Source organism: Erinaceus europaeus, chromosome 10 (genome assembly GCF_950295315.1).
Source record: "Erinaceus europaeus chromosome 10, mEriEur2.1, whole genome shotgun sequence".
In the NCBI taxonomy this organism is placed as follows: domain Eukaryota; kingdom Metazoa; phylum Chordata; class Mammalia; order Eulipotyphla; family Erinaceidae; genus Erinaceus; species Erinaceus europaeus.
In genome coordinates, this window is record NC_080171.1 from 71,969,450 (window position 1) to 71,984,546 (window position 15,097).

At 39.2% G+C, this 15,097-nt stretch overlaps 1 protein-coding gene across 1 annotated transcript in view; it reads right to left on the reverse strand.

Moving 5' to 3' along the window:
• PGM5 (phosphoglucomutase 5) overlaps nucleotides 1–15,097 on the reverse strand; it is a 231,947-nt gene that overhangs the window by 181,893 nt on the left and 34,957 nt on the right. The window contains exons 4-5 of the mRNA XM_007528451.3: nucleotides 12,977–13,102; nucleotides 3,379–3,569 (exon numbers count right to left, since the gene is read on the reverse strand). Coding sequence (XP_007528513.1) covers nucleotides 3,379–3,569; nucleotides 12,977–13,102 — 317 coding nt within the window. The remainder of the gene's footprint in view (nucleotides 1–3,378; nucleotides 3,570–12,976; nucleotides 13,103–15,097) is intronic.

Below are 15,097 nucleotides of genomic sequence, written 5' to 3' on the forward strand. Positions count from 1 at the left end.
CCCATGTTCAGTCCCCTGCACCTCCATAAGCCAGAACTGAACAGTGCTCTGGCTTAAAAAAATAATACATATAGAAACAAGATGGGGGTATGGATCGACCTGGCAACACCTATGTCTAAATGAGAAGCAATCACAGAAGTCAGAACTCCCCACTTCAGCACCCCAGAAAGGATTTTGGTCCATATTCTCAATGGGATAACGAATAGGAAAATTTCCAATGGAGCAGATGGGACACACAGAACTCTGGTGGTGGGAACTGTATGGAATTATACCCCTATTAACTTAATCTTGAAAATCAATATTAAATCAATATCAAAACATAAAAATACATACAAACACACCAATCAAGAAAGACATGTGTATACCTATGTTCATAGCAGCACAATTTGTAATAGCTAAAACCTGGAAGCAACCCAGGTGCCCAACAACAGATCAGTGGCTGAGAAAGTTGTGGTCTATATAGATAATGGAATAGTACTCAAATATTAAGAATGATGAATTCACCTTCTTCACCTCATCTTGGATGGAGCTTGAAGGAATTATGTAAAGTGGGATAGGACGGAAAGAGAAGGATAAATTTGGGGTGATCTTACTCATAGACAGAAGTTGAGAAATAAGAACAGAAAGGGGAACACAAAGTAGAACTTGGACTGGGTTTGGTGTATTGCACCAAAGTAGGGGATTCTGGGGGTAGAGGGAGGGAGACTTTCAAGTCCTGATGTAAGACGGTGGAGGAGGGCCTAGGTTGGGGGTTAGAGTGTTTTATAAAAAAAAAAAAATCTTTTCAGAAAAAATTAAAAAGTTTTACACATGTACCAACAACTATATTTACTGTAAGCCATTAATCCTCATAATAATAATAATGCATACATACACACACATACATACATTTTAAAAAAACAACTTGAATGAAGCAAATGAGCACATAAGAAATTTTGCTTTTCAGGGCTGGGTGATGGCACACCTAGTAGTGTGCACCTGTTAGAAAGCATAAAGACCTGGGTTCAAGCTCCTAGTCCCTACCTGCAGGGGGAAAGCTTTGCAAGTAGTGAGGCAGGGCTGCAGCTGTCTCTCTGTCTTTCTCCCTCTCTATCTCCCTCTTTCTCTCGATTTCTAGCCATCTCTATCCAATAAATAAAGATAATTAAAAAAAAAAAAAAACTCACCAGTGAGTCCTGGAATCCCAGAGCCCTACCCCACTAGAGAAAGATAGAAACAGGCTGGGAATATGGATCAACCTGCCAACGCTCATGTTCAGCCGGAGAAGCAATTACAGAAGCCAGACCTTCCACCTTCTCCACCCCGTAGTGATCATAATGATCCTGGGTCCATACTCCCAGAGGGATAAAGAATAGGGAAGCTGGGGTCCAAGTAGTAGCACAGCAGGTTAAGTGCACATGGCACGAAGCACAAGGACTGGGTAGGGATCCTGGTTCAAGCCCCTGTAGGGGGATTGCTTTTAAAACGGTGACATCTTTCTCTCCCTCTCTCTGTCTTCCCCTCCTTTCTCAATTTCTCTCTGTCCTATATAAGAACAACAACAACAACAAAATGGAGAAAATGGCCTCTAGAAGCAGTGGATTCACAGTGCAGGCACCGAGCCCCAGTAATAACCCTGGAAGCAAAAAAAAAATAGGGAAGCTTCCAACGGAAGGGAGAAGCTATGGAATTCTGGTAGTGGAAATTGTATGGAATTGTATCCCTCTTATCCCACAATCTTGTCAATCATTATTAATCATTAATAAAAAATCCTTCAACCATAAAAAACTAAATAAATAAATATAAAATTTTCTTTTCAGATCTGAATATTGTAGAGCATTGGATCTTGGGCTCATTAGGAGTGTGCCCCACCAGCAGAAATGTGGGAGCCTTCCTCAGGCTTCAGTAGCCTTCATATACTTAAATTTCATAGTCTCCCAAGAAGTATGTAAAAGTGCATTTACCCTTGAAACACTTGCTTTCTTTTTTAATATATACATTTTCTTAGTGCAAATATTCTACTCATACCATTGTATTGGTGGGATTAATGGTTTACAGTACAGTTGCTGACACATAGGCATAATTTCTCATCTCCCCATGATAGGTATTGCAAAACACTGCAAAACCAGTTTAGGAGATTGAAGGAATCATGTTAAGTGAAGAGAAGGATGGATAACAGATTACCTCACTCATAGGTGGAACTTAAGTAACAAAGAAAGAAAATATAAGTAAAGCTCTTGCTTTCTTAACATTATAGCAAAACTAGCCTCAAAAAAAATTTTTTTAGAAACTCTTACCTATTACATCATAATACTAAGCTACAGCTAAGAAAAGTAGTTAACTATTTAATTGTAATAATTGGTCAACGAACAGAAAAGCCAAGCTAGTTAGGGGTTGTTATACCACATAGATACCAGCCCTGAAGTTGTTCATGAATCCACTGCTAATCTCACTGTATTATAAGAGTTCTAACTAGTTCCTCCACAAGCATTTTTGCCACAAGACAAATTTGCCATTTAAAAAAGAGAAAAAAATAACTAGTTGAAAAATTGACTTCATTTCTCCTTTGACAAACTAACTACTCTCAGCATATTTTTAATGTGTTTATCCTACTTGTCAGTTTGGTTTTGTTTCTCCATTACTCTTAATTTCCCACATTTAATTAAGTTTAACCACTGAAATTTTTTAAAAGAATGAATATGAATAAATAAAAAAACTTTGAAGACACTTAAATTGAATTCATAGACAACAGCCCTATAAAGCATGCCCCCAATAAAAATCAATTTATTTTTTAAAATTTATTTATTAGGGAATTAATGTTTCACATTCAACAGTAAATACAATAGTTTGTACAATCATAACATTTCCCAGTTTTCCATATAACAATACAACCCCCACTAGGTCCTCTGTCATCCTTCTTGGACCTGCACTCCCCTCCTCCCCCGCAACCCGACACACACCCACCCCAGAGTCTTTTACTTTGGTGAAATACGCCAATTCCAGTTCAGGTTCTACTTGTGTTTTCTCTTCTGATCTTGTTTTTTTTAATGTAAGCCTGAGAGATCATTCCATATTCATCCTTCTGTTTCTGACTTATTTCACTTAAAAATCAACTTTTAAAGTACAAAAGTAGTCATGCTAAAGAAGTAAAAAATAAAATCAGCTCTTTTCAATTCATCTGTACACACTTGGAAATACACTCAAAGATCTTAAATTTTTCAGTTTTTGCAAAATATTTGCTATTCTTACTTTTTCCTTTTTGTTTTGCTATTAACTTACATTTATTTTATGATGCCCTTCCAAGTGTCCCTCTATGGCAAAGCTGCAATTAGTTATGTAGCAAAAATATTTCTGTGAAAAAAATGGGTAAAAGTCAGCAATTGGAGCATTCCTACTTACCCCATCAGCATCAAAAGCAGCTCCAAACCCATATTCCCCTCCTTTCATAGCTTCCAGAAGCGTCGTTGCATAGGTCAGGTTTGGGTCAGGATGCTGCCCTCCAAAATCTTCCAGGGGAACGCAGTTTATTGCAGAATTGGCTGGGGCACCCAGTTCATCGCACAAGATTTTCCTCACATAAGGACCCATCACTGAAAGAAAAATAGGTGCTACTGTGAGATCTGTGTGGAATCCTTCAGGGCTATTTTGGTCTCCTTCGAATGAGAAAGACCACAGAATATCCTAGGGGACAAAAGGTAAAATCTATGAGTTTTTGTTAATGCGTAACATAGAATAAAATAAATAACATTTACTTCAACAGCTATTCACTGAGTACCCACTATGCACCAGTACCTACTATGTGTTACACATATGGAAGGTGTGTTCAATAATACAGTTAAATGGAATGTTTCTCCAAAGAGTTTCTAAAATGTTTCCAAAAAGAAGTCAACTACTTTAAAATGATTGTCCATTGTTTGTTTATTAAAAGATTTAGCTAACATCTGGGTAAGTGGTACAGTAGATAAAGTGTTAGCCTTACAGGGCTGAAGAGAAAGCATAATTGTTCTGCAAAGTGTTTTCATGCCTGAGGCTCTGAGCTCCCAGGTTCAATCCCCAGAACCACGATAAGCCAGAAGTAAGCAGTGCTCTCTCCTCTCCTCTCCCTCCCCTCCACTCCCCTCCCCTCTCCTCCCCTTCCCCTTCCCCTTCCCCTCCCCCTCCACTCCCCCTCCCCTTCTCTTCCTCTCTCCTCCCCTCCCCCTCCCCTCCCCCTCCCCCTCCCCTCCCCTCTCCTCTCTCTCTCTCTCTCATTAAAATCAATCAATAAAATATATTTTTAAAGTGTTAGCCTTACAGGCAAAAGACCCTAGACATTTCACGTACCAGAATGATACTCTGGTTTCTCTTTCTCCCTCAATAACAATCTTTTAAGATATGTGCAAAAGCACTAAAAGGCTCTAGCAGCCAGTGTTCTTTGTGTCTTCAATCACTTCAGCTCTACCCAGTATATAACTAAACACTGTAAACCAGAGAGCATATAGAAATAACTGCATTTTATGAAATAAATGCAGGGTAATAGTGTTTTGTCTATTCAACATACATTTATGGAGTGCATAATGCAGAAGTCCTTTGGTAGGAGTCACAAGGATAGCACTCACTAGTGCTGCCATCCCACATTATGCCACAACTGAATTCTTATGGTGGACTGCAACCAGAGATACAGAGCCTGAGATGTTAACCTCGCAACTCTTCAAACCTGACACCAAGTTGCAGACGCTACCATGATTCCACCCTGACTTCCATAAGGCTGATGACTTCACCAGTGTGTCCTAAAACCTCACCTCTCCAGAGCCCTACCCCACGAGGGAAAGAAAGAAACAGGCTGGAGGTATGGATTGACCTGCCAACACACAAGTCTAGCAGAGAAGCAATTACAGAAGACAGAACTCCCACCTTCTGAACCTCAAAAACAACTTTGATCCATACATACTCCCAGTGGGGGAGAAGTGATAGGAGGAAGAGGATAAGAAGGCTCTGAACTCCAGCTCCATCAAGTCCCAGAGAGAGAAGACAAGAAGGGGAGAGATATTTGGATGTAAGTAATAGGGTTACGTGTGGCTTGGAGGGGAAGAGAGGATTGGACCTGGAAGACAAAGGGGGGAATTATGTACAAATGTAGACAGATGTATAGATGGCAGTTCCATATCTACAACCTTGGGAGAACTGCAGTGGTTTACCATAGAAGGACTTGGAATTCAGAACTCTGATTGGGGGGACAATGTGAATTTATACTCCTGTTGATATGTAATTTTGTAAATCAATATTGAATCACTAATTTAAAAAATAAATCAAAGATAGTATTCAAGGAATCAAAAATACCATTCCCACATTACTAGGCACTTAGTCTAGCCTGAGTTAATTCTACAAATGAGTGGCCATAAATATTAGATATGTTGTATTGAACCAAAGTAAAAAACTCTGGGGTGGGTTGAGGGGAGGGTTTAGGTCCTGGAATATGATGGCAAAGGACTTAATGGGAGTTGTACTGTTGTGTGGAAATCTGGGAAATATTAAGTATGTACAAACTATTGTGTTTACTGTCAACTGTAAAACATTAATCCCATAATAATAAATAAACAATAAACATAATAAAAATAAATTAAATATAATAAAACATAATAAAAATAAATTAAAAAGTTAAAAACAATAAAAAATACCAGATAATACTATTCAATGTATATGTATGAAGTAACTAGATCCTAAGACTTAAGAGAAGGAATGACCACAGGTAAGGTACTATTTTGGAGAGACTTTAAGGAATTATATAAATCTAATATGGATGGGAAAGTGGGAATACCAGACAAATGGAAAGAACATTCTGAGCAAAGAAACAGAGTCAGAGGAAGAACGATGCATTCACAGGCCTATACGTAATTCCATTGGCTGGACTATAAATAAAGTGTTTTCAATTTATTTCCCACTAATATAACATAAGATTCTTGATTTTGCCTGCCTAGAAATCCCCTTCCCATCCCAGTCCACTTGGTTTCAGTACACTTTAATCTTCCTCTCAAGAATGGGAGATGACTTGGTCTGCACAATCAGTATCCAGCCAGAGTGACTGAATCAGAGACGGACATAAAGCACAAACAAGGCAGTGAGGCCTGGTCCCAGAAAAAGTACTCAAACTAGGGGACCAGCAGAAGCACAGTGGGTTAAGTGTACATGGTGCAAAGTGCAAGGACCGGTGCAAGGATCCCAGTTCGAACCCCCAGATCCCCACCTGCAGAGGGGTCGCTTCACAAGTGGTGAAGCAGGTCTGCAGGTGTCTATCTTTCTCTCCTCCTCTGTCTCCCCTCCTGTCTCGATTTCTCTCTGTCCAATCCAACAACAATGACAGTAGCAACAATAATAAAAAAGCAACAACAACGATAAACAACAAGGGCAACAAAAAAAGGGAGGGAGAAAAAAACAGCCTCCAGGAGCAGTGGATTCATGGTGCAGGCACTGAGCCCCAGCAATAACCCTGGAGGCAAAAAAAAAAAAAAAAAAGAAAGAAAGAAAAGTGCTCAAACAAAAAAAAAAAGAAAGAAAAGTGCTCAAACTATTCTAAAAAGAAGCTGACTTTCCTATATGCCAAGTGACACTAAGGCAAGAAGCTTAAAAATATATATTTTTATAGGAAATATGACCATCTCAATAGAAAAGAACAAAACAGCCCAGTAAGGAAGGAGAGTAAGCCTATTACACTTCAGCTCTACATATGGACTCAGAGCTCCCAACAAAAATGTCAGTGCTTCATTTTTAAACATACCACACAGTCAAGGATCACTAAAATTAGAAGGAATACATTTAACAGAAAACAAAACAAACAAACAAAAAAAAGTGCTGGAGAGGTTGTGGGGACAAGGAACCCTCCTGCACTGCCAGTGGGAATGTCAATTGGTCCAACCCCTATGGAGAGCAGTCTGGAGAACTAGAAGGCTAGAAGTGAGCCTACCCTATGATCCTGAAATTCCTCTCCTGGGGATATATCTCAAAGAACCAAACACAACCATCCAAAAAGACTTGTGTATACCTATGTTCATAGCAGCACAATTTGTAATAGCCAAAACCTGGAAGCAACCCAGGTGCCCAACAACAGATGAGTGGCTGAGCAAGTTGTGGTCTATATACACAACAGAATACTACTTAGCTATTAAAAATGGTGAATCCACCTTCTTCACTTCATCTTGGATGGAGCTTGAAAGAATCATGTTTAGTGAGATAAGTCAGAAACAAAAGGATGACTATGGGATGATCTCACTCATAGAAGTTGAAAACCAAGATCAGAAGGGAAAGCACAAAGCAGAACTTGGACTGGGTTTGCTGTAGTAGGGGTGGGAGTCCAGGTCCTAGAACATGATGGCAGAGGAGGACCTAGTGGGGGTAGAATTGTTATGTGGAAAACTGGGAAATGTTACAGATGTACAAACTATTGTATTTTACTATCAACTTTAAACCATTAATCACCCAATAAAGAAACTTTTAAAAAGAAAACAAAAAAGGCAGGGCAGTAAATAGCAACCTGAAGGAAATAAAAATCATACAGACAGGGAAAAAGCATATATTATATTATCATATGAATAGAGATCAACAAGATATAGTAGAATGGCTAAAACTGGTAATACCAAGTGTTAGTCAGGACATGGAGAAAATAGAGATTTCAGATATTGCTATGGAGGAAATGGTACATATACTCTAGAAAACACTTTCGCAGTTTCTTATAAAGTTAAACATGGATTTAACCTATGACCTAGAACTCCCATTCCTTGGCATTTATCCAAGAAAAATGAAATCATATAATCCCACAAAGACTTATTCTCAAATCTTACTAGCAGCTGTTTGTAGTAGCCCAAACCTATAAATAACCCAATTTATATCAACTGGTAAATAGATAAAAACAAACTAGTTCATACATCCAGTAATACTACTCAATAATAGCAAGGAATCAATGCTGATGTACATAGCTCTCTTATGCTGAGTGGAAGAGGTCTGAAGCAAAAGTCTACATATAGTGAGCTTTATCTGACTTTCTGGAAAAGAGAAAAAATTAGGAGAAGAGAAAAATGAGGAATGTGACCTCCAGGGGCTAAGGGTAGCAACAGGACTTGACCACAAAGGGTCACAAGGGAATTTTTCAAAGTGAGGGATATAGTCTGTTTTGATTATCAAGGCAGTAACATTTGTTTTTCAAACTTCATCAAACTGTAGGCATACAAAGTGTCAATTTTACTTGGATATAAATTATAACTATACCAACAGTAAGTATGTGAATTATACCTTAGTCAATATAGCTTATTTTTTAAAGGCATAGCATTCATGAAGCATGAAGCGAAAGTTATTTGTTTAAAAGAGGCTATCTGGGTTGACTGGGAAATAGCTCAACTAACAAAGCACAAGACTCAGGTGCCTAAGGCTCCTGGTTCAAGTTCCAACATGTACTAGAGTGATGCTCTGACTTCTCTGTCTCTTTCTTCTCTCATTATTTACACAGTAAAAAAAAAAATCTTAACCATGAAAAGATATTGGTTGGAAATTTTAAAAAGTTTTATAAAGTTAAAAAATACTATAATGAAATTGAAAGAATTAATGGAAGGATTCATATTATATTGATGAAATTACTCAGAAAAATAGCACAAAACAAAGATGAAAAAACAGTCATTAATCCCCAATCTTCCTCTCAACACTTTCTCTCATTTCTCTCTCCTCAGTATTGAGGGAAGTGGGAAAGTTCAAAGGTCAGGAGGCCAGTAGAGCCAATACCTAAGCCACCCTGGACAGAAAGGAAAGAGAAAATGATGAAAGAAATCATTCAAGAAGGAATTCAAGAAATGTCCCCATAACTAAGGAATACAAGTTTCCAAATAAAAGAATTCTCAAAGTGCCCAGCATAACAGAGAGAAATAGTCCCAAAGTGAAACTCAACACTATGCTAGTAAGGAGCACTGAAGATAAATCAAAGACCCTAACAGCCTCCACAGAGGAAAAAAAGAAAGATTTCAAGCACTGGATTAAAAAATCAAAAGAGCTGGCAGGGGTAGATAGCATAATGGTCATGCAAAGAGATTCTCATGCCTGAGGCTCCAAAGTCCCAGGTTCAATCCCCCACACCACCATAAGCCACAGCTGAGCAGTGGTCTAGTTTAGAAAGAAAAAAAAAAATCAAAAGACCATCAGTTTTTTCAAGTTCAGTATGAACGGCTATAAGAAAATGAAAAAAATGCCAAGAGACTGGCCCACTTAATAATGGCCCATTTGGTCAATATCACACCACCCTATCAGCTGGGGCCCTAGTTAGGGAATCCTTGGATTCCCATACACATATGATGGCCCTAGACCTCTAAAGGGTCCTTCTCTCCACTACCAATGGTCTCTTCCATAAGGAATGACATCTTGTGGGCCCTCCCAGGACCTTGTCCTCACCATAAAGCAACGGTAGGGATAACCCCAGTCTCCGAAGGGAGGCTGGGGTATCCTGCCCTGCCACTTGAAAAAGACTGGTCCTGAAATGAGTGCAGCCTGCAGTGTTCCTCAGATGTGACCATGAGTTATAAGCTCAGACCAATAGGGACTAAGAGGTTATACAGGCTCTGGTATAAAACATATATATTCCCTGGAGCAGGTGGATGGAGGTAAACAGTTAATTTTAGCCACAGAATTTATTTTTCCAAGAATGGGAACTACTCCCTGCCCTATTCCAACTTCCTAGCCCTTTTTTCTCTACTCTGACACCATTCTATCAGACAATATTCCCTTTTTTTGTCCTCCAGGGTTATTGCTGGCACTACAAATCCACTGCTCCTGGAGGCCATTTTTTCCCTTTTGTTTCCCTTGTTGTTTTATCGTTGTTAATAATACTGTTGTTATTGCTGTCATTGTTGTTGGATAAGACAGAAAGAAATTGAGAGAGATGGGGAAGACAGAGAGGAGGAGAAAAAGACACCTGCAGACCTGTTTCACCACTTGTGAAGCGACCCCCTGCAGGTGGGGAACCCAGGGCTCGAACTGGGATCCTTGGTGCCATGTGCACTTAACACTCTGTGTTATCGCCCAGTCCCCTCAGACTCCACACAATTCCCACCACCAGAACTCCATATACCATCCCCTCCCCTGATGGCTTTTCTATTTTTTTAAATCACTCTGGGAGTATGGATTCAGGGTCATTATGGGATGCAGAAGGTGGAAGGTCTGGCTTCTGTAATTGCTTCCCTGCTGAACATGGGCATTGACAGGTCAACCCATACTCCCAGCCTGTCAGACAATATTCTTATCCAACCTCATGACAGCTACCAAACTCAAGCAAAACTACCATAGTTGTGTGCTCCCCGGAACATGCCTAAAATGGTTTCCCTAGCTTTCTTTTACCCTAAAACCCTTAATTTCGTCTGCTCTAATCCTACTTTTTGGTTCCTGTTCATTAACCATTTTGTTTCAACTTAGGTCATGTCACCTTCCAGACATCAAGCTACAGATGCTACCATGACTATCAGACTTCTCTGGGCAGACGACCTCACCAATGTGTCCTGTACTCTCGCATCTCAAGAGCTCTGGCCCACTAGGAAGAAATAAAAGCAGGCTGGGGGTATGGATCAACCTGTCAACACCCATGCACGGCAGAGAAGCAATTACAGAAGCCAGAACTCCTACCTTCTGCTCCCCCAAAACAACCTTGATCCATACTCCCAGTGGGGAAGAAGTGATAGGATGAAGATAAGAGGGCTTTGCACTCCAGCTGCATCAGCACCCAGAGAAAGAGAAGGAAAAGGAGAGGGACATATGGAGGTAGTTATGTCGTCATGAATGGCTTGGAGGGGAAGAGAAAGTTGAATCAAGAAAGAAAAAAAAAGAGGGGGTTAACTATGTATAAATGTGGACAGATAGTTGTAGAGATGATGTTGGCCCATGTCTATAACCTTAGGGGAACTGTGGTGAATTGCAGTGGGGAGAGTGAAGATTCAGAACTCTGTGGGAATGGTGTGGATTCAAAGCCTGTCAACATGTAATTCTGTAATATAAAAATAAGTAAATAATGAAAAATAAATTAGAGTAAGATGATAAAAAAAAGAAATGCCCTCAAACTTTCTAAGTAAAATAACATCCAACTTATATTTATATATCAAAACAAGTATGCAGAGAGAAAGAGAAAAAAATGATCCCTCAGGAAAGATTCTAAACATTTACCTTCCATGAACTTTTCTCTGACAAGAGTTCTAAAAATTGTACCCCTCCAAAGCATGGGAATATCAAAAGGGGAGAAGATAAAGGACCCAGAAACTGGGGAGTCAACAGAAAAGAGGTGCAAAGGGAATTACTAGAATGATAAGAAGATTCGAACATAACTATAGGTTCACAGAGTAGTCAATAGAGTAGAGATGGAGGCGGGAGATGGGGAGAAATTTAGACATTGTAGTAAGTATGGGATTAACAGTGATGGAGATACTTCATAAAAACTAAGCAGTGAATAAAACACCATAATTACTAAATGTAAGGAAATTAAAGCATGGTGCTGTAATGGAAATTAAAATTAAGGCATTTTGCATGGTTCAATAGCACAATAGTGTAGACGCTGGATAATGGTTTTACCAAAATGATGTTAGTTTAGAAGAGTATGTTTGTATTTACTAAGTAATGAGAGTTTTTTTTTTTTAATTATTTTTTAAAAAGGTAGGGGGAGCTGGGTAGTGGCACATATGGTTGAGCGCACACATTACAGGTATAGGTACCCAGTAGGGGGGAAGAGAAGCTTCACCAATGGTGAAGCAGGTCTGCAGCTCTCTCACTCTCTCTCCCAAAGGTCTCCCCCCTTTTCTCTGAATTTCTCTCTATCCTGTCTGAAAAGAAAGGAGGGAAGGAAAAAAATGATGCCAGGAGTGGTAAATGCATTGTGCAGGCACCCAGCCCCAGAAATAGCTCTGGTGAAAACTGTAATATAAATAATGATAATTAAAAAGCTATAACCTTTTCTTCTACAGTAGTGCAATCTGAAAAATCAATAAGTGCAATATGCTCAGTATTTAGTAAGAAGGAAAACAAACAATAAAACTTTAAAAAGATAAAACAGGTTTGGGTGGTAGCACAGCGGGTTAGGTGCACATGGCACAAAGCACAAGGACCAGCAAAAGGATCCCGGTTCAACCCCCGGCTCCCCACCTGCAGGGGAGTCACTTTACAGGTGGTGAAGCAGATCTGCAAGTGTCTATCTTTCTCTCCCCCTTTCTGTCTTTCCCTCCTCTCTCCATTTCTCTCTGTCCTATCCAACAATGAACGACATCAACAACAACAATAATAACCACAACAAGGCTACAACAACGAAGGCAACAAAAGCAGAAAAAAAAAATGGCCTCCAGGAGCAGTGGATTCATGGTGCAGGCACTAAGCCCCAGCAATAACCTTGGAGGCAAAAAAAAAAAAAAAAAGATAAAACAGCTGAAAGAGGTTTTTAAAGCCAGGGCAGGGATGAGGGCGGCTGAGAGATAGCTCAGTGACTAGTGTGCACACTTTACCATGCTCAAAGACTTGGGCATACTCTGGCCACAAGAAAGCAACATGCACAGGAGAAGCATCACAAGTGGTGGAGCAGTGCTTTAGTGTCTCTCTTTCCCTCTCTTTCACCTTCTATCAAAAAAGAGCAAAAGAATCCACTGGGATCAATGAAACAGTGCAGATGCAAAACCCTAGCAAAGCTCTGTCAGGAAAAATACATTATTTGGAAAGTAGGAATGGGGGGGTAGGAATACTTTTATTTACAATATACTTAAACAAGTTGGTACTCTAAACTGTATGACAAATTTACTTTATCCACACCTCAAACTCACTTGCTTAACCTTTATTTTTGTTTGCATCAAGAGAGAAATTAAAAGTTTTCCAGAGCATCCTAAATAGCCAAATATATCATGTTGTGTGCATATCAGCAAATCCAACTCTCCTCCTCATTTCAGAAGTCCAGCATGTATCAGGGTCAACTTAACATTGCTTGCCCACTGGTGAGTTGGTTGGTAAAAGACCAGGAACTTACCACCATGCATTGCATCAACTCGAATCTTCAGTTGGCCAGGCCCAGCCAGCAAACTCCTGATGGCATTAAAGTCAAAGATGGTACGAAGGAGGTTGAGATAGATGTCCACTGGATCCACTATCTCCACTGAAAATAAGAAAACAGAAGCAAAGTACAATATCAAAGATATCCATGAAGGATATTCTCAATGGCATAAAGAAGAATTTCTGCCCTAGTAATTCCCATCACAATCCCATCATAATTCTATCTGTTATGTAAAAACTGAAGTGCTCATTTCTATACAAAATGAAAAAAGAAATACAATGTTTTGCTACAAACTTTTTCAGGTGATCAGTGGGTGTTAACTATATCACAGTATGAATTCTTTGTAAATGAAGTCAATCACAAGAATAAAGTAGCCAAGATACAACTGTGCCCTGTTATTCCTACTCTCATTTGCTTTTTGCCACTTCTCAGGCAAAATGAAACTTTCTCAATGGTAAGAGGTACCTTGGCACAGGAGAGCTGGCAATCCTGTATGCTGGCCAAAAGAATGACTCAGCTGGCATGAAGATAATCAAGGACTGACCTCATCACAGTGACTTCTATTTTCCAAATGCCAGTGTGCCAACCAGATCCAGGTTTGGAATAGGCACTGCAGGATCTGTTCCTACATTTATATGAACTCTCTTGCATGCTTGATCTAGGGCTAATTTGAGGATGAATGCTAAACATTTAGAAATCCTTAATAAACACAAAAGTTCACCAGTGTTCAGTACTACCCAACAACCAGGAATCCAAAACAAACTTTTTCCATTGATTTGAATAAAACCCAGAAAACATATTTTCTTTGTTTTGTTTTTTTTTTACCAAACTTGGCAATTAATATGCACTTAGTAGTCAGAAAGCATTTTTTCCAGAAGCAAATAGCTGACACTTTGGGCAGTGAAATTTGTCCAAGAGCCCTGCTTTTTAAATCTGTAGTTCAACATTGAAACATATATGTGTGTGTGTGTGTGTGTGTGTGTGTTTCATATATATATATAGTTTTTTAATTTTACAAACACACAGTAAATTGGAATTATGAAATACTTAAGTTTCACTGAATATTAACAACCTACCTTTAGTAATTTTCAGTAGATCCAGGTAGTATTAAATGGGTGAAATATTAAGATGTAACATGAAACTATGCCTTAAATACACACAAAAAATATTTTCCTTGGGGGCTGGGTGGTGGCATACCTGGTTGAGTACACACATTACAGTGTGCAAGGGTCTAGGTTCGAGCCCTTAGTCCCCTGCTGCAGGAAGAAAGCTTCACAAGTGGTGAAGCAGGGCTGCAGGTGTCCCTCTGTATCTCTCCCTATCTCCCCCTTCCACCTCGATTTCTGGCTGTCTCTAGCAAATAAATAAAGATAATAATAAAACAATTTTAAATATATATACTTTTCCTTGCACTTAACTCAGCATAGTATGTGTGTAATATGCTTACATTTTAGGAAAATAAATTTTAATCACCTTTTGACATGAGCTAGATTACTGATGCATATAATTAATTAAAATTAATGTATATGATCTGTGTAAACCTTAACTATAGACTCTTGTAATTTATCATAATAAAAAAATCTATAAGTCAAAAGGTACCATCCAGAATACTTTAGTAGTTTTACTCCCTCTAGAATACAGACTATTTCTGACAATGTTCATCAACCTATTCAATTCTTGAACCACTTGCCTAAATGTATTTGGTGTTCATAGCAGCATGTCCTGTAAGTTAATAGTTAAGTCCGGTACTGCAGCTTTATCATTCAACTAATTGGCCATAAAGCAATTTTACCATGAAGATTAAAAAATATATTGGTTGATAATTTGGTTTGGTTTGACAGTTTAATTGTGATACACTACTTACTTTATATTATAAAAATACAATGGGGCCAGGTGGTGGCACACCTGGTTAAGCACGTGTATTATAATGTGTAATGACCTCACTCCCCAACTAGAGGAGGGAGGGAGCTTCAAGACTGTTGTGAAGCAGGGGAGTCAGGTGGTAGTGTAGTGGGTTAAGCACACGTGGTGCAAAGCACAAGTACCAGCATAAGGATCCCAGTTGTAGACCCTGGCTCCCCACCTGCAAGGGAGCCC